Below are 20,932 nucleotides of genomic sequence, written 5' to 3'. Positions count from 1 at the left end.
TAAGATTTTACAAAAACTAATTGTTTCTTTAAATCTCAATTAATCTGAACCAATAACTTAAGTATTTTCTAAGGAAGAGAAAAGAGTTTGATCACATGTGGCTTTATTTAAGCACTGTCCCTTAGCAATAATTTTTGAACTTCTGTGAGCCACCATCCCAGGTGCCAGAGACAAAGATAGAATTGTTGCTTTAAAAAGAGTCAGTTCAGTCTTCTTGCCCCTTACTCTATTGTTTTGTTTCTCAAAATGTTCAGAATTTAGGAAGGAGCATTGAATTTAATGGGGCCACGAGATCTTAATTTTTTAATGATAATATATATGCTTAAAACTATCATTAAGTAAATAATAATTCAATACTTACTCTAAACCAGCAACAAACTAATACTGTGAGGTTTGTGAAACAAGTATGTCTTTAGAATTTTTGGCATTATTTTACTAAAATAAGACATTAATTTATAAAAGGGAAATAATTTTACAAAATGGTAGTATATAGGTGACCAAAAACTAAATTATATTTCATAATCAATAAATGTGGATAATACAAAAAGGAAAGTAAATTTAGTATTGTGCTAATAAAAAATAGTTTCATTAAGCATTTGAGTCTTGATTTGGGCCTCTGTGGAAATACAGGATTTAGATGATTGAAAAGAAAAATTTCTATGAGGTCTACACGGCCTCTTAAAGGACTTAGAATCAAAAATTACAATGATTATTATTTTCTGAGCACCATAGATATGCATTTTATTTATGTGCCACATTTAAAATTTATTAACAATGTAACAGGTACATGAAACTCTGATAATATAAAAAGTTGAGGGATTTTAAGCCTTAGAAGCTTAATCAATATGCCCAAATTCATGCTGCTGGTGGTAGTAAGGGTTGAAATTTGCTACTCTGAAACCTGCAGTCTTTCCTGCTACTCCTCAAGCTGCTTGCCTAGCAGAAAGTAGGACTCATGTGAATACCTAAAGCCAGGGGTTAGGACCGTGAGCAGGTGAGGAAGAAGGCCAAATCATTTATGGATTACAGAGAATACAGGCATAAAAATGTTAAATTTGATTTTAAACCTGAATAATTCTGAAGCTTTTATTCTACAGCATTCTGAGTTCCTTTGAAATCAAAGGACTTATACTTAAATGCTAGTAAAGCAGCATTTCCAAAGATAATATTCAATTAATACATCTTTAAATTATTCATAGTGGTATGTCTTCAAAACCTATTTGTGACTTTGCTTATATTGAAGCTGGGCTGCTATGAATTTAGAAAAATTATATAACCTTGGCAAAGCTTTACTGATTTACCAACTCCCACCAAATTAGATAGAAATTCATGCTAATTTATGTTGGGAAAATAAAGTAGAGTTATATCTTCATCTTATTAACATTTTTGGTAATAAGTGGATGAATATGTTTTGTAACAACCCACAACAGTTCCCTCTTGTGTACTTTCTTTTAACCACTTCTCTAATCCTGATCAAGAATCTGCTCAACTGTTACACTCATTTCTCCTTTACAGGCAAAAATAGAAATCACAGTGTTGATGGCTGTTGTGTAGCAGTGCTGGCTGTTTGAAAATCAGAGACAGAAAAAGATAGCCAAACTTTTTCAGATTATCCCCTAAATACTTAGTCTCTATTTCTTTCAAAAGTTAAATTTAAAAAGATATTCCCAGAATCCAAAGATGCAGCGTCACTTACCATATCATGGTCTGAAACAGGTCCGAAACTCGTGACGAAGATGTCAGTCTTCACTTCGGTTACACGCTCTGATGAAGCAGGAAATTGGGCCAGTGAGTATCTATCAACAGCCCTTATTAGATCTCACCACCACATACTTACACCCAAATGGGAAATTTATTGGCTTTGATTAGCTATTTCTAAAATTGGTCCACTGTGTAGCCCTGATAATTTACTGCTTACACATAGAATTTCACAGTTAATATTTTGAATGGGAACAGAACCTAAATATGCCACTTTGGGAGGCAGACTTTATGGAGAACTCAGCTGCTTCTTAATGAATTTTTCAAGGAAGGACACACTTGCCTAAATTATGCTTAACCACTTCAAATTATAATAAAAATATGTTAGCACAGGAGTATGCCTTAAACTTTATTTTTACACAGCTAAAGAGATGCTGCAGGTGTACAGGTTATTCTCGGGGTATATGTAGTATGCGTTAGCAAGCTTTCTTAACTCTTTAAGATCTCAAGGGTATGTTAAAATAATTGTTATCTTTCAGTAAATCACAACTGACTCACCTAAATTACTCCACTACTCCTTGGGAAAAATACGGCACTTTCTGTAAGTATTTTCAATTTCAAGAATGAGGTGACTATGTTATAGAATATAACATTATATGGCATATATAATATGGCATAGAAAATGTTCATTTAATACATTTTGCTTCACATTCAATGTGATTTTATTATATTGGCTACCAGATATATAAATAGATAGATAGATCCTTTGATTTTTTCTGTGCTAATGTGACACCGATATTTTTCAAGAAACATAGCCACTCACCAAGAAACAGAAAAATGCTACTTGTAGAAAAGAAAATAATTTGATGATGGGTGAGAATAGGAAGGATAGCTATGTAATTTTCACCTTAGTTCTGAAAAATCACAGTCTGGTATCTTAAGCAGTTCATTTCATTTGTTTGTCTCTGGTGAAGGACATAAAGATACGATCCTGTATACACAATAATACATTCCTTTGAAAATGAACTACTGACCGGTCTCCTTCAGCAGTTCTCTTTAGTTAAGACATTCTGTATGATGTACATTCGATATAAACTTCTTGCGGGATGAAGTCACATGATACACATATATGTATCTCAGTTGATAAAATAATTTGGAGTTACCACACCCTTCAGTAGCCATAGTGACACTATTTTGTTTCTGTGAAAAAATTTGATTGACTCCCAAGTGTTTAAATGAGCCTTTTGACATAAGAATTACTTGGATTTACCTGTGAAGTAATCGAAATGAAGACTGAGATTGTGATGAACAAAGTAGAATTGTGGTTTTAGAACTCACTTGCGACGTCAGTTTTCTCAGGCTACAGCAACTGTGCGTAGCTCGAGAGCACGGCCGTCCGCGTGAGTCTCCGCCATCTTGCCCAGTCTCCTTTATGCTACCCTTGTTCCTGTCCCTTCCAGCATTTCTTCAACATGTGCACCTATCCTTCTGTCACACAACTGTCCACATACTATTTCTACTAGAATCTTTTCTTACTTAGGACATCCTTTATTCTCTAAGATACCGTACAAAGCTTAGATTTTATTAGAATATCAGAGATGCTTTCCAATTAAAAACTATCACAAGAAAATATTTTGTCCCTTCTCTCTCAACATTTCCCTTTCCAGACCAAGCAAAGGAAGGATCATTTGAATTTTCTTTTTTATAATATGATACATATGTATTGCCATGAAAAACAACAAAAAGAAAGACAAAAACTCACAGAGATTTGGTATATTTTTGCTCTAAATTCTTTCACATCACCTATCCCTATCATTGGAAATAAATTTGCAATAAATTTCTTGTAATTTATAGAATAATTTCTTACAACTAAATGCTCCTGAAATCATATGACAAGGAGAAATGATACCTGAATTATTTTCCAACATATGTCTTGATTCACTCTGATATTCCTTTTGTATTTTTATTAAATTAGTTAACTCAACTTTCTTTTGTTTCCATTGCTCAAGTTTAGTTTTCTCCTTATTTTGAAGTAGAGGGTTTACACTGGATATCTTATAGAAATCAGTGACATGCACGGAAACAATTATATCAGTTTTTGTTTATTTTTTAAATTTTGGAGATGCATGTTCATTTAAAGAATACCTAAGGTTTCTTTCCCTTTCACAATATAAACTGTTCAAAAGGAAAGAACAACTTGGATGAGGGAAAAGAGAAAAGAAAAAAAGAAGGGAAAATACATATATATGTAACACAAGATAGCTAACATAGTTGTACTACTCGTTTCTATTGCATTATTGAAAGGAACAGTTAATGCTTAAGTGTGTGATCCATCTTACATGCCTGTATTTATCTGAGTAACCAATTTGAAGACATCAATATGTAATACAACAATCATTGTTAATTTCCTATCACCTTGTCTGAAATTCTGTATTGCTTGTATTGTTTTTGTGGTATTTTGTTAATGTCTGTGTATTTGTTAATATGTTTTCATTCTTTTATCTTTAAAATAAAAAAATAAATAACAGCTACAAATCCTGTCTGAACATTTGCATGCGGTTGGCAACCTGGAGCAATGCTCCAGGAGACCGTGTGGCACTACTATCAGTCTCCTCAATATGAGGAAAGCATAGTTTCTGCACTTTAAGAATGAATTCCAAGAAACAAGTTTTAAAACCTTGGCCCATTAGATGTTTTAGGAATAACCAGTTTGAATTATCCTACATGAGAAAGTGCCCAAAAGAACTGAGAGATCCATTTACTGAATATCTAGGATATTTTTCTTCCATTGTTTATAGAGTAACAGATGATTGTGCTACTTAAGCAACAAATTAAAAGGCTTAAAAGCATATTTATAAGATTATTGTACCAATTAAATAGAACATGAAGCATGGTTAGGTTTAGACACATTTATTGTCATGCGTAATTGTTACTGTGCCATATAAGGATTAGACATAAATGGAAAGCAATTTACATAAATGACTGGAACTGCATTTTAGTCTATTTTTTTCTTTTATCTATCCTTAGCCTAACCTTTTCTACCATCCTAGTTCATCATCTTCAAACACTGCATATACTTTTCTACTGGCTTCTTGCCTCTGAGATTTCCCAAAACTCACCACTGCAGTAGGAAAAGGCAAGAACCCTGTCCTCTATCTAACCCAGGACCAGGTAGTCTCTAAAGTGACCTTCTGACCACACACTCCAGTCATAGCGATATCCCGGAAGTCTTTCTGATTATCGTTCTCTATCTTCTCGGTCTCCTCCAAACATAAAAAAAAATTTCCAAGTCCCCAAACGGAGGGATGCCAGTGCAGGATAGCTGTGGCCAAGCAACTACGAAGTGGAAAGGGCAAGCGATGATACAAGAAGGGGAAGAAGTGGAGGTCAGTGTAATTCTCCCAGCCATCGCCATTCTGCAGACCTCCTCACTCTAGTACGCCTCTCCTTTGAGGGCCTCTACTCTGTATCTATGAGTATGTAGTTTTGAAATTCTGTCAATAAATACCTCTATCCTTCTTAAAAATACAGAGAAACCCAGAAGGTTTATAATGCCAAATGCAAAGATTCAAGAGCACTGTGAATAAATGTCAGCAAAATAGCAAAGAGTAGCATGGTTAACTCCCTTTCTTGGCCAAGAAATGGTGGCTTGAAATTAAGACTTCCTTAGGTTCTGACCAGGCTTAAGGGGAAAATGTTCTTATACTCTTGTTTTTTGGCAAAGACTTAAGACAATTGCTGAGGATCCCTTCTTTCCCCAAGTGCTGAGAGGATGCAGTCCTTCCAGTTCCCTCACCTCAAGGAGACACCCACACAAAACCTCACTCCCTCCCTCCCTCCCTCTCTCTCTCTCATTAGAAATACCTGAAAGACATTTAAAGACTTTCTGTTGAGCACATGATGAAGAGTCAACATATTTTATGATTCCATGTATTCTCCTTAGGAGTATACAATGAGTCAGGAATTTGTGATAAAATTTAAGGACTGTAGACCAAGATAATACTGAGTATGACTGTCAAAAGGGTTGTAGACCAAGGTAATACTGAATATGACTGAACCATCTATGAAACTAGGAAATTGCCTGAACAAAGAAATTATTTAAAAATCACTTGACTCAGATATTTTTTGGTGGGTACTAGGAATTGAACTCAGGACCTCACACTTGCCAGGCAAGTGCTGTGCCACCGATCTATATCCCCAGACCATGACTTGGATGTATTTGAAGAGCTAATTATTCAAATAATTTTTCAATCTATTTCCTTTGCAATACTTTTCCATATCCAATATAAACTTGATAGATTCTTTAAACATAGCTATCCACACATGTTCCTTTTCATTTTTTTCATATGTTCATTTTCAAGGCAAAAATAATTGAATAGTTATATAAAATGGATAATAATGATGATTGTTACTACAATTGTTGAGGTTACCCTAAAATAAAATTCAGTGCAAAATATTTGATAATAAGTAAATCAAACTCATTTCTTAAACACATCCTCAGACACTATATGTTGTGTATATATACATACACACAACTATATGTAGAAACATGTTCAAATAGCATAGCCCCTGCTCTTGGTAGACAGCACATCTTTTGTACTGGGAACTTACTACAGTGCTGATAGCTTGCTGATAAGCCCTGAAATAACAGATGTTTTGACATGATAATTCAAAAAGATGATTAGTACTGAAGATAAAAATGAGATAAGCAGCAGAGTAAACTAGTAAGCACATTAGATTAAGTGTCTAAGTGCTCATATTTTAACTCTGATTTTTCTTAAGCACAAGCTGCATGATGTTTAGATACAATCCTTTAATCTCTCTGCATCTATTTTCTCACTTCTTAAATGCAGAAATAATATATGCCCAATGAATTATATAACGTTGGAGGGTTAAATATGATGGTAATGCCAAACACTCTTTGAGAGGCATTTGTTGGGTGCATTAATTTAGTCAATAAAAAAAAAAAAGTCTCTGTGTCAGATAGACATGAGTCCAGATAATAGTAATATAATGAAGTATAAAAGTGAAAAACACCTACTCCATAGCACACCTCTCTGATTTTGTCAGGAAAATATTTTAGATAGATGAGATAGCCACACAGATAGATATAAAATCAGAGAGGTACATAGATATAAATAGGTATAATTGCATAGCAGTTATGTACAGGCACATGCATACAAATTATCCTAATTAAATTCCAGCCATTATAAATGCTCTGAAAGAATGTCTTCTAAATAAAGTAAGACTTCAAAATTGAGAAAAATTCAGTTATAGCCACATCTAGGTAAAGATAATAAAAATAGGAAAAAAAAAAAACCAACAAATATAAGCTCAAGGTAAGTGTGTTTTAAAAAGAGAAATCCAGAATATTGAGAATTTGATGATTTCAACGATCAGACTATAAAATGATGCCCCAGAGACAAGCGGAGCCTGACATCTAAAGTCTTGTGCATTTCAGAAAGCAGTTGACCTTTGTTCTATTGCATTACATGTCGTTGGGTACTGAAGTCCCCGGATGTTACTTGTACTTTAGGAAGATAGCTGACACTAGGTGCATAGTAAATTGTAACACTGATTGCAATAAATGAAATGGAAGAAGGAGTGAACAGGGAAGAATTGTAGGTGATATTAACAATATCTATTACAATTCTTTGCTCAGTATGACACTGTCTATATTATCAATGGAAATGTTGTCTGTTGACAATATTCACTAGACCAGGTTCCATGGAGTCATGGCTTATGAAGGAGGAATTTCACCTTCTTTGAACTGTATTGTCTATTAATTCACAAAGGCAAACAGGACATGAGAACTAAATAGACTAATGCTAAGCATCACAATAAAATGTATCTAAAAATTCTACTTTAGAATGGCCCTGTTTATAAGTTAAAAATATTTTGGGCTTCCATATAAACATTAATATATATTCCTGAATTAGGCAGTGCTCCTTGCTGACCTGCCTGGAGCAACATTTTTGCTCCCTGTCCTTGACTTCTATTTTCTTACTACCTCAGAGAAATTGAAAGCCACTCTCTCTTAGTTGATGTGTAAAACTACTTCATTTTAAATGTAGTTTGCTACTAAATCTGGATATAGATAGAAAGTCGGGTTTCAAGATATATGATCAATTCCAGACACTTTTTTTATTTTCAGAGTCCCAGCATTCTAATGACACAAGTATTTCCAAGGAAAAAAGGTCAACTTAATTACAACAGACTTTTATCCTATTTCTACCGAGAAACTTCTCCCGCCTTTCCTTATTATATGAGATTTTTCTACACATCAGTGCTAACCTTATGGGAGGTGTGGTTGGAAGAATGATTTGGGGAGTCTGTATAAAATGGGATTTAAATTATGTAACTTATTGTAACTTTAAGACATCCTGTTTCCTATTAGATTATTTTAGTTATCTGAAAATAATGTAATATTTATTTAATATAGTATAAAGATCTAGAGGAATATTCCATTACATAAGATCTTGTTTTCTGTTACATTTTCTAGAAAACACAGTCTGTGTTGATTAACAATGAGACTGTTATCTCCAGAACACATCATTTTTTTTTAAACACAGAATACAGTTGCTGTCATAAAAAGCAATAATCTATAGAAAATGTTCTTTTAAAAATTCCAGATTCATACTAGGACCAGGATGGGAGATGAAAGAGTAGTTGCACAAAAAATAAACTGCAGCCACTTACTAAGATCGGCCTGTATAACTGGAGTGCAGTCTCCCCAGCCAAGTCTTATCTTATTCGGAGGATTCTGAGCACCGATCAGGAAGACCACTTCTACACAACAGGGCAGATGAGAGCAGGTGGTTTTGTAAACATGCTAGACCATGGTTTGGGGGATCGAGGCTGGATTCCTCAGACAAGTAGGATTCAAAATAGGACTGGACATCTTAGCAAGTGGAGGTTCAAAGGTGCTTTCTGTTCATTTAAAAAGTTCCTCCTGAGCTTTTGGTAGCTGTCTGTCTTTTCTCTAAAATTCGACTAGGTTATGGAATCTCAAAATATAGTATTTCTGTGGAAATGAGTTGAATTGCCCCAATTCTGTGCATTTGCTGCATACTTTGCATTAAAATAACCACATAAAATTTTGTAAATTAAAAGGAAGGATTCCAAAAGGAACATTTCAAAATACAAAACTGAGGAACATTTTCTGATAAAATAAATATAACAAGCTGGAAAATTTATTGGGTATCCCAAACCTTTTTCTTTATATTTTCAGTGGAACCTTTTTATTTTATCTAACATTATCACAGTATGACAGAATAACCTGTCCTCTCTCTTTTGAAATTCTGTTTTGTCAGTATTAATATGATGTGTTATATTTAAACATTGGTTAAACATGAAGACAGTTTTTGTCTCTAATCTTATCACACAGAATTCAAAATAATAATAAAGTTTTCATGAATAATAGGCATCTAATAGCAACACAAATTTAAATTTTAAAAGGTATATACAGTGGTGGTGAACCTATGGCCCACATGCCGCAGGGAGCATGCAAAGCCTTCTCTCTATCAGCGTGCAAGCCAAGTCAGTCACCCCAGCAGTCCAGCATCACATAAAAGTTGTTTTTTCTAGACTGAAACCTCAGTATTCAGGTTTAATTGCAGTGCTGGCACTTTGCGATGAATAAATAGGTTTTGGGTTGCACTCCCAGCAACCCAAAAAGTTTAGTTTAGAAGGTTTAGAGACTGTACTGTACTCTCTCATGAATATGCTTTACTAAATGGCACAAAATTTCACAAAATCAATATACTTTTTTATCACACTTTCAATGTTTTACTGTTTTCTTATTTTTACATTAAGAAACACAACCGCAGAAGCAAGCTAACTCCCTTATATGCCAATGTCATTTTGCCAGGAGTAGAGAATTTTAGAAGAGTTTTGGTTTCTTCTGTCTTAAAGATGAGATCTCTTGGAATCATGGGGTTAACAGTTAGTCCAGTGGTTTGATGAGGACATGAATAATCAGAGATTAGGCAAATTACAGTTAGATCCCAATTTAGGAACATTCAAGTTTCAAACTTTTACAGATACTAATAGGCCTCGCATCAGGAGCATTCCTAGATTCGAACAAGTTGCAGAAGTAGCTCACACATCTGCTGGATGCTATCACAGTTGTGCTGCTGTTGCTTACAGTACAGTGTGACAGTGTACAGTAGTGCAGTGCTCAGTCAGGGCCCAGGGTGTCTGGGAGGAAGAGGAAATGCAGTGGTGACGTGGAGGGGGCTGCTAAGAAGTGCAAAACCATGGAAACAGAGAGACTGCACTGAGGGAAAAGATGGTAGACATCGCTTATCGTTCAACCATTGGCACAATTCTAAAGAACAAGATCATGGAGCATATGAATTTTTTATGTTTTACATCGTACATTTCTGTCCAAAGCATATAAGGCTCACTCTGTTGGACCTATGAACAAATCTGACTCACAAACAATCTCTCAAAACCTAACCCAGAGCTTACTATATATTAAAGCATAAGTCAACTTACAGGTATAAGTTATTTTTTAAATAATGTGTTAGTGATTAAAAAAAAACTTGAAGGGAAACTCCAGTTGCAAATGTTCTCACTGATGTTTCTTTTTTTTCTGGTACCAGGAATCGAACTCATGACCTTGTGCTTGCCAGGAAGGTGCTGTGCCACTGAGCTAAATCCCCAGCCCCACTGATGTTTCTTATTAATTGCTTAGATTTCAGCTCTCAATTTTACAGATTTCCTTAAATAAAACCAGAACAAAACTCCCAAAACCAAATCATTTAAATCTACAACACTTATATTTCAAAAAAAAAGCTTTATCTAAATATTGTTAAGTACATAGCGGGGATAAAGTCCTCTCGCTATGGACTCTCCTGTCTATGTGTCTTTACCTCTACTTCTTCACCCATCTGTCCGGAGTGGTCTTATCAGGGGTATGTATGTTTCTTTCCTTGGCCATCTTTATTTATGTGGTTTGGTAAAATCTTTGAGAGGCATCCATCATCCAATGCATTATTTATTGGGACTAAATTTTAAACTGAATGTAGAAATTATAACCATATTTCCAATAACTAACAAGAACAGGAAACTGTGCCTCAGTCAGGATTTTATTCCTTCAAATCCATCCTATTTTTGTTCCGGTTAAAAATGGATGTGCCCTAATTTGTTTCCAAAGAAGTGAGATGAATTTATCTATGAATCTGTCCTTTGAAAGCTACATGGTTAAGAAATCTTGTGGACAGAGGGCAGGAGAAGCCTTTAGTTTAATGATGTTACCTGCACAGTAAACTTCATCACGCTGGCTCACCTGGGAATTTTAGGCCATTGTGAAGTGTAGCTGGTAAACACGGGCCAGAAAAGAAGGAAAGAAGGCCACTGGAAGGGTTTTATTCTTCCTTAAAAACCTGAACTCTTCCTTCAGGACTAACCTTTGATCTCAGCTATGGATTTTGTTTTCCTCTTCACAGACTGTTGGGAGGACTCAATACGAAATTGAATCAGATTTCACCCAGGTAGGTGTAGCTCAGCAGGAGTGTTATTTAGTGTTTTAGAAAGCTAGAGAACATCCAAGTGTTCATCGTTTATTCTCTCCACAAGTAATTAGCAGAAAACTGGAAAAATGAATGTTCTCAGGTGCCTTTTAATTTGGTCTTGATTGAAAACGAAAGGAGGATTTTTGCTTTTATCCGAAGAAGCATTGCCTCTTCCCCCTCTCAGGGATCTGTTCCTCTCCTTTGCCGTGAATTCTGCTCCTCTGTGTCACCTTGGCCACGCCTCCCCCCTCACTGTTTATCTTCTGTCCTTCTTTTTCCCTCTCCTTTGCTCTTAAACCTTATTTTTTCATTTTCCTGTTTTACTGACTTTTACATTTCTTTTCCCCAACTACATTTTTTTTGTACTGAAGGTGCATTAAACAAGCATTTTTAGACAAACATTTTTCAGCTCCTAGCTGCAAGAAGAAGCAACCCTCCCTATCTTGTCAGCAAAGAAAGAGATTGTAAATAAGAAGGAATTAAACAATTATCCACAATTTGGATTTGTGTTTTCTGTCTCCTGATAATTTTAATTCAAGTGTATTTGAAGGTTTTTTTCATTTACTTTGTACTTCAGCTATGAACGTGGCTTATTTTTCTCTTCATATTTTTGAGTTGAGCATATTAAACTTCTAAAGTTCTACATGTTCTAATATATTTTTATTCTTCTGTCCTTGAAAACGCCCTTTTAGAGTATCTCTTGTCGTTATCCTTTTGTTCTCATTTTCTCAGGATGCCTCTTGGCCTTGAGAATGTAACCTCTTCAAATAGTGTAGCAACACTTGCAAACTGGTTTCTATCATCTGGATCAACTGCATTATATGTTTTGTTTCCTATTATTGAACGCAAGGCTCATACCCTGTTAAATAAGTACTGTACCTTCTGAGGCAATGTGTGTTTCTAAAAACAGAGTCGTGATAAATTTGCAAATAGCAGAAATTCTTATCTTAGTCTGAAGACTCAGCATATCATTATTTTCTATTTTCTGAGTATTTTCAGAAAAAATTCCTACTTTATACAGAATGTTGTTTTTATGAAGTCAGACTTTCATTACAATAAAGAAGACAGTGGGCCACTTTCTTTTGTAGGAGGAAGTTAGTGGAGCTGTGATCATGAACTTACTCGGAGGAAACTTTTCCTCCCTATGAGCAAATGAATCTTTAGAACATTTCCTCCAAATATACTTTTTTTATCTGAAAGTAAATGGTTTGTATCTCAAAAAAAAAAAAGGATTTACTGGAATTCATGTCATAGTTAAGTTACCAAAACTTTGTGGTAAGAGCAAGGAAATTAAATAATCCTGAAGAAAAAATGTAAGATAATTTTAACATATCAGTCAACAATCAATGGCGTTAACATTTTTCTGTAATTCTGTGGTTGATTGTATTTTTAGCAATGTCTTAGTATAATATTTAGGGTTTAAACTGTAGTTCTTTAGTGACAGATGTATTCTGAAAACATAAAAATATTGATGATATCTCTAGGAAGCAAATGCCACACTTAAAGATTAAAAATGTACTCCAAAAATATAAATACTAAGTTTAGTAATAATAAAACATTATGAAATTCTCAAACTTAACACATTTAATTCTATTATAATCCTGGAAAATATTTAACATAGAAATATAGGAAACATTTGAGGAGCTACTTTTTACTTTGTTTTAATATTCATCATATCCTGTAAGTCAATGTTTCCAGGAATAAGAAATATAAAAATAAATCAAAAAACCTTTAATAAAGACTAAAGTACATCCATTTTTAAAAGTAGTTTTCTCAAGTTCTGGAATTCTCTATTAGTACAGCATATCATATTCATTTCAGTGTAAAAGGATATACCTAATCTATTTTTTGGACAATGACTACTTCTGCTCTGTTGTTTACTTGTTATTTTCATAGATTAAATGGATAAATAATAGATTCAAAAATAATAATGTTGAAGATAAATAAGTACAGTCATTCCTGTAATCCAATTTTCCACCATCATATGTATTGAAAATGAAGTTTTTAGCCTATTTTTAAGCTACAAATACATCTACAATGTCCATAGATCTCTAGTTTCTAGTATCCACAGAAGGACTAGTTCAAATACTTCCTGCTTAGAGTGCATTCAAATAATGAGTTACTATATATATGTCTTGTCAAAGAGTTTTATGCAATTAGACAAAAATTAGCAGTTAAATCTTGTTATTTCTACCCCAAATAACAATATGACAACACAGCTGATGCTAGGGAAATTGTGTGTGTTTGTAAAATTCTTCAACACACTGAAAGCTACACACAAATCTTTCAGGGGATATTTATATACTCACATTAAAATGGTAAATAGGGTTTACCACTAAATTAGGATGAAGATAAAGGTTTTAGATACATTTTATAATTTTTCTTTGTATAAAAATTGTTGTTATAAGCAAGAAAGACATTAAATAAGGAATCATTCATTTTTATCAGTCCTTCCACGAGTATTGATTTTTGAAAGCTTACATCAATAACCTGTTTCTTCTTTTTGGACATCCCTCCCCTATCAACAGCCTTTGTAATTTATTTCAAATTTTGTGAGTTGAGACTACTTCCCTGGAGCCAAACCAGATGTTTATATATACACAGACATTATATTAATACATTGTGGAAACAATTACGCTCTCCACTTTATGACCACTTCTCTTTGCGTAAAGAGTTCTGTTCCTCCCTTCCTTCCTCTCTCTCCCTTCCCTCCTTATGCCCTTCCTCTCCCTTCTTTTTTCTTTTCTTTCTGTTTTTTGCTGAGAGACAGAAAGAGAGAGAGAAAGACAGAGAGACAGAGACAGAGACAGACACAGAGACAGAGACAGAGACAGAGACAGAGACAGAGAGAGACAGAGAGAGGCTCCCTATGTTACTCATGCTGGCTTTGAACACCCGGGTTCAGAGGATCCTCTGGCCACAGATTCCAGAGTAACTGGTAATCTAGGCACCTGTCCCCACAGCTGGCAACTTCAAGATTCTTTTTATTAAGAACTCAAATAAAAGCTAAGTAGAAGTAGAACTTGAAGAAATTCGTATAGCTATCTTAAGATGATTGTTTGAAACTGGTAAGAAAGGACATGAGCCCAGATCTGTGGCATATATTCCAGTAGTGACTGTGACAGGGTTGTTCCTCTTGACAGCTTCAAAACAGACTCATGATGCCCATCCACGTGGCTACACTTTAGAAAGTATTTTTAAAATGACTCTAAATTCCTACAACCATTCAGTTGCAAAATCTGTTTGAATACTTAAGCTTCTTATTCTTTACTTATCTATGCTAAGTGAAGAAGAAGTGGTTTCCTTAATATTGGCATTCCATTCCTATTTAGATAATGCTATTAAGTAGTTTCTACAAGTGCGTTAGAAAAGGTGCAGTATTAGCTGTAGCTGAGAATCATAATCATAATGCTGGATCCTCCTGCAACTACGAACTATAATTTATTGGCTTGCCTCACTTGTTTTTCTCTAAGATCAATATTTTTATGTTGTTTCATTAAACTTTGTTTAAATAAAAGAGCTTTATAATTTTATTCAAGGATTATTCAAATGTGCGTGCCATTTCTAGAACTATGTAAATATTGTTATGTATGTTTATGTAATATTAAGTTTTATTTTCTTCATAAGTGGAAATGTATCAGTACAATTGATTAATTGATATGCCAAGAGAAATAAGATTTTCATACTGAAAACTAGAATGTAAACTCGAGCGTGGTTTAAAAAAACAGCTGTATCTATCTCATTTCCCATTGACCCTAGAGGCAGTGGTAATCTAGCTCAGAATAGAATATCCATGTGTAACACACCACAAGAAATGTTCATCTTCTGTTTTGTGAGACAGGGTCTCTTTATGTAGTTTGGCTGACCTTGAACTCACTACTTAACCCGGGCTGCATTGGATCTCCCTGTTATTTTTCCTGCCTCAGCTTTCTAAGCATTGGAATGACAAGTGTGCACCACCATGCTGAGCTTCAAAATAAATATTTAAGCAATAGAAATAGAAACGTTTTATTTGAACTCAGTGCAAGCGTAGCAGTGCCAGGTAAAGTTGATGCAGTCTGCAAAGGAGAATATTACCCCCACTTGTCCACATAGTATCAAATTTTAGACAGAAAGCACTGTGTCACGTTATGTGACTGTCTCCCAGTACACATAGTTATGTGCACAAAATTACTACGGTAAATTGAGCTGACATTGAGCAATCGATTAAAAATACATTTTAAAACTTCAGGCTCCCATTTTCATGTGATGATCACTGTTGGGGAAAGCAAGATTATAATGGTGAAGACTTCTTAATACTGTTCTCTAAAAGAAAAATATAATAAAGTCACTTGCCTCCCAATCCTGGCCTAAGGCGGTTGTCATAACCATCTAGGAGTCGATCCAAAATCCTGGTGAAGACAGTGGTATTGTCTTTAAGTTCATCTTGCACGGAAGGCTGTGCAGAGCTAGGGTAAGCATAACGAGAAGCACTGTAAAGGTTATATCCACTTCACCTAAAATCCTTCGCTAGTTAAAAACTTCTCTAAATGTTCCTACTTTCTATCAAGTCTTTGAAAATTCTGGCAATTTTTAAAAATCCCATATTTTAGCTCTTGCCATTTTCTCATATTTTTCTTCATCAGTGTGAGGCTCTTTATAATAATATTTCTAAATCTGAAAGGAAAATAATGCAAAATGAGTTTTGTGTCCTTACTTTTTGAATTTTTGAAGTGTATATTATATTTTAGTGTATACAGTATCTTCTCAGAGCAAGCAAGACTGTTAACACAAGCTAGGAAAAAAAGTCTAGAAAAGTTCTTCCCAAGTTAAAAAAAATATATATATATATATATATATGTGTGTGTGTGTGTGTGTGTATGTATATATACACACACACACATCTATGTGAGTTACAACTCAGCTCATACTTTTGGTTTTAAATTAACTTCTCAAAACACTCTGTTTTTACCCTTTTAACATCCTTTTCTCACCCACCTCCTACAGCTCTGCTTTGATTTCTTTGTTGTCCTTTTAAGATAATTCGTGAGAAACAGATGAAACATATTTCTTAAGTTAATTATGTTTTGAATCAAGGTGAAATTGTTTCCATCCTTATAAGATTTATTATCTGATTTTTAAATGTTTTTATTCAAATCTAAAAATTGAATTTCATCATTTCTTGTGTCAGACAGAGAGAAATCCTTGGAAAAGATCAGGTTCAATGCCTTTAATTTATAGCTCTCTAAACCATTACAGTTTCAGGATGTTACTTAAGATTATGCTGTAGTTTGTGAGCAAATCTGATCCAGAAATGAAGTTTTGTCAACTTTTAGGCTAAAACTTTTTTCAATTTTTCTATATAGGAAAAAGTATTCCTATTCAGATCTTACTGATTGAGAAAGTAGCTGATGTGTTTTACCATCATTATTAACTAGTCTTTGATTTTCAGCCTCTTAGTTCAAATACTATTTCCTGTCTAAGTCATATTAATATCTGTGTTCCATGAATAAGACTTTATGGAATGATTCTCAAGACACCTTCAAAATCCTTTGAGAAAAGCACTTTTAATCATAGAGAGGATCACACTCACTGACACACTTCACCAGAAGCTCTGACCTTGAGTACAATGAACAATAAACACAGGGCACAGACTGAGAAGCTGCCACAAATCTCTCATATTTTCTCCTTAATGGATGTTTTTGCTTCCTCTCATATATTTATATTATTGAGAAATGTAACAAAATTAGTAACTTTTTTAACCACAATTCACTTATCTGACAGGAAAAGAGCTATACTCAGATTTTCATTTCAAAAACAAACTTTTGCATGTAATTACTTTGCATTGACAACAGGCAGTGGATGCTTTTCTGGTAAAGTTTTAGTTTAATAAATTAGAATGCCTACAAGCTACCCATGACATTAAATATATAAAGTGTGTTCCTATGGAACAATGTTTTATTCTGCTACATTCAACATTAATGTCACACAGATTGAGGGTTTACTCTTCTTTGGTAAAATTAAACCTCTTGATATTTTTTTAAATCAAATTTTCAATGAGCTCTGCATCTTCCAGTATATATCAGTTGCAGATGACAGCAGTAATGCAAAAATAGTTTTCTTGATGCAGTTATGTGTAAAAACTCATTGTCACAAAAGCAACTGCCATGCTTGCATCTTTCAAGGATATTGGAAGGTCATTTTAATAAAAATGGAAAAGAACCGCTAGCACACCTTGCGTTGTGAAGAGCTCCTGCTAGAGAATTCTAAAGCAGAAAGCAATAATCAAAAAGGGAGAAGAAATGCAATGGGATGACATGGCACAGTGCAGCTAGATTGTTACCCAATCTATGGAATATGGGGTGTCTTTTACCTGTGTTCCCTATACTTTAAACACTTACGCAAATTACAGCAAATGCTTTTCTCTCAGGTTTTGTCTTATAAATTTTGCTTTTACCAATTGTTTGCATTGGGTTACATGTGTCAAAAGCGATTCCCCCTTCCCCAAGAAGACTAGTTCTGCTATCTCATTGGAATGGAAATCTTTCTTTTATGTGAGTTTTTAATCTGTTCACTTTTAATTTACTGTGTCAAATTGTAATTGCCAGAGAAGAAACCTAGGAAAATGAGCAAGATTATTTGTTTAGGAATACATACTTATAAATACATATACTACTTAGGCAATGTAGTGTTTCTTAAATCGAATACATATTTTGAAGAGAAATGTCAGTTATGTTACCTGATTTTGATTCCATATGAACCACTATGTAATAAAACACTGCGCACTACCTCCATCTACAGGTCATTGCAATAGTAACACTTGATATAATTTTTCAACAGCGGAAGAACTCAAATTAAGAGTACCTGAAAATAATTGTTCATATGGTAGTCAGTGTTAACTATGCACAATAGGAGAAAACAACACATAACTTCTTAATTTAAAAATCTGTCCTCATAAATTTATATATCTTTCCAGGCTAGTTCATCTCTTTTCCTTAACTCCTAAGAGTTGTTACACTTGACAAATCCTAGGTTTGTTTTTTCTTTTTAATATAGTTAATATTTTATGAGCCATAGGAACAGGTTATACAAAACAGTTTAAAGCACATAAAGAGGAATTTAAGTTATTTGGTCGTTCATATAGTTGCAACGATAACATCATGTATTCTTGATTGGATCATTAGGAAATATTTTGAATATGCTTAAACTTATTAAATTATTTCTAATAACTTGTCTGCATAATAATTATGCTTAATTAGAGAAGTTCAATTTAACCTAATATTTTAAATGTTTTTCTACTATGTTCTCCTCTCTTGGTTATACAAAAATGGCTTCAAAGCATAATATGCACAAGCATTTACAGATTTTAAGACTGTCAAATTGAAAATATTATTTTAGACTTTCCCCCTTCATATATTCCCAATTTACTGTATGATCTTTACAACTGGCTAGAAATTTTGTTTTAGAGAATCAACTTACATATAGTATGCAGACGTTATTTGGGGTAGCTTTTTCCATGAACTGAGAAACTGCGTGTTTTGTTCAGTTATAACTGAATAGTGAAAAGTTCAATTTACGACTTAAATGTTGAATTAATCCCAGTGGTTTAAGTGTGTAACTAACACTCAATAAGATGGTTAGTTTTTCATTCTATTCTTCTTTATTCTTAGCTGGAATTTTATAGCAGCTAAGGTGTTGGTTTTGTTTTTAAATTCCCTTAGTCATGAATTCATCTGTAGACAATTTTCTTCCCCCTGAAGGAATAAATGAAAAGTTACAGAAATTCCCATGCAGATTGAAAATAAAGTGCCCCCACCTTCTTCCAGTCAACGTGCTCAGAAGGAGGGTCCAGGCCCAAAGATAGTCAGAGAGACCCGGACTTTTCTTCATCGCGGGCTTGAGCAGCTGAAAAGTAGAATAAGTAGAGATCAATGTGTCTTGCAAGAAACATCAGGTTAGAATCACTAGGGCTGACTGAGGCAGTTCAGATGAATGCTTTGAAGTCAGGAAATGACCTCACTGGAATACGACACCTCATTGGAAGCAATGGAAACCTGGACCATCCATTCTCCACTTTTTCTTCCCATTCCTCCATTCAAAAGTGCATTAGCACCTTAATTTCTTCTGTCAAAGAGTACAAGTTGAAATGCTTTAGGTGACAGTACTGCTCTACATAAAAAATATGAGTTTATTTCTCTAGGTGTTATAATTTATTACAGTTTGCTTTATCCTCTTCTTGTTGTTTACTATCTAAAATTTTTCACCTTTCTGATTTGAACCCCCATCACTCAACTCTGCTTTGAAATATTTTAGCTAATGTCTGAAATGAAAAAGACATTTGGAGGTAGAATGTGGCAGCTTAACATGCCCTGTTGACTGAATTCGTCTCTGAATTCTGGATGGTACCTTGCCGTCAGAAGCAACTGCATTATCTCTTCATAAAGACCATTGGAAACACACTGTTGATTACCAAAGTCGTGTTTCTATTCTCTGCCTGTGATTGCCTTGTTAAATATGCTCACTAATGCTTCTGTGAGGCTAAGGGACATACTTTATAGTCAAGCCATGTGCTGATCTCTCTCTCGTACATACAAACCACACACACATAAATGCACATAAACATGCCCACACATATCTCTCAATCCCCCAGTTCTGCTAGGTTGCTGTTAGAAAATATTTCATCTCAAACACATGGAAGCAGGGATGCTTAGCTTTTGCATGAGAAAGGATTTCTTTTTCCTCTTAGGTAAAGTGCAATCAATCAGGACCCGATTGTTGGATTTAGACTTGATGCTGGGATCCTGGAGAAACGGAGAAGTGTAGAAGCCTTGTAGAATTAAATGTATGCTTAACCAATATGTGGAGCTGGTTTTGGATATGCAGTACCCTACCTGTCTAAGGAGCAGATATGGTAACATTTTCCTTCAATGTGCCGCAATTAATTCCATCATAGCATAGTTAAAGGTATTTGTTAGCACTTTCCTGAAGATACACACATATTTTAAATCATATTTTAACAAAAACTCTATAATTCAATGTGGTATGCCTTTAAATATATCTACCAAATGCTTTCCACACTCTCAGGGATCATTTCAAATCAGTGAAAGCCATTAAAAACAAGCTTGTAAGCAACGAAACATAATTAATGTGTTTGGAGAGCAATGGTGTACAGATAAGAACTGTGAGCCTCACATAGCTCTTATTTAATTTAGTGACTGGTTTTGACACAGATGAGTAGAATACAACAAGCAATCTCGGATAAATATCATTATGTTAAAATATTGCATCTAAATGTCACGATTATAACGTACCCTTCCATTAATCTTTAACGTCTGTTAGAAAAGGGAAAACCACTTCTCTTAGCCCTGCTAATTTGTGTTCCTCTTTATAAAAAGAGGAAACTCCTGAAGGGAGAAAGAAATCCAAACAAAAACCCCAAAGCAAGAAACCATAACGTTTTGCCCTCCTCTTATATTTTTAAAAAGAGAAAAATAAACCTAGCATGGCACTTCAATAGAGCAAGAAAGTTTCTTGCAAATACAAACATAATAGTTTAAGGAAACACGGAGCTGCCTCCTTACCCTTTTCCACCTTCAATCTCCCATCCAGACACACACACTCCAAACACCCAGACCCCCTGCCGTCCACATCAAATAATGAGTTGAGTTTTTCCTGTTCAGAATGGGAGAGACCCCCCCACAGCAGAGGGCATTTCAGCAGCGTCCACTAAAAAAAAA

General features: G+C 34.5%; 1 protein-coding gene across 1 annotated transcript in view; it reads right to left on the bottom strand.

The window, feature by feature from the left end:
• Gabra1 (gamma-aminobutyric acid (GABA) A receptor, alpha 1) overlaps positions 1-20,858 on the bottom strand; it is a 53,326-nt gene extending 32,468 nt beyond the window's left edge. The window contains exons 1-4 of the mRNA XM_005376276.1: positions 20,777-20,858; positions 19,012-19,100; positions 15,552-15,664; positions 1,697-1,764 (exon numbers count right to left, since the gene is read on the bottom strand). Of these exons, the coding sequence (XP_005376333.1) occupies positions 1,697-1,764; positions 15,552-15,664; positions 19,012-19,085 (255 nt within the window). The 5' untranslated portion in view covers positions 19,086-19,100; positions 20,777-20,858. The remainder of the gene's footprint in view (positions 1-1,696; positions 1,765-15,551; positions 15,665-19,011; positions 19,101-20,776) is intronic.
• Between the last annotated feature and the right edge of the window lie 74 nt (positions 20,859-20,932).

Source organism: Chinchilla lanigera, unplaced genomic scaffold, assembly GCF_000276665.1.
Source record: "Chinchilla lanigera isolate Chin_1 unplaced genomic scaffold, ChiLan1.0 scaffold00007, whole genome shotgun sequence".
NCBI classification, from domain to species: Eukaryota; Metazoa; Chordata; class Mammalia; order Rodentia; family Chinchillidae; genus Chinchilla; species Chinchilla lanigera.
The sequence above is the reverse complement of the archived record's forward strand: the minus strand, read 5'-3'. Positions and strand labels throughout refer to the sequence as shown.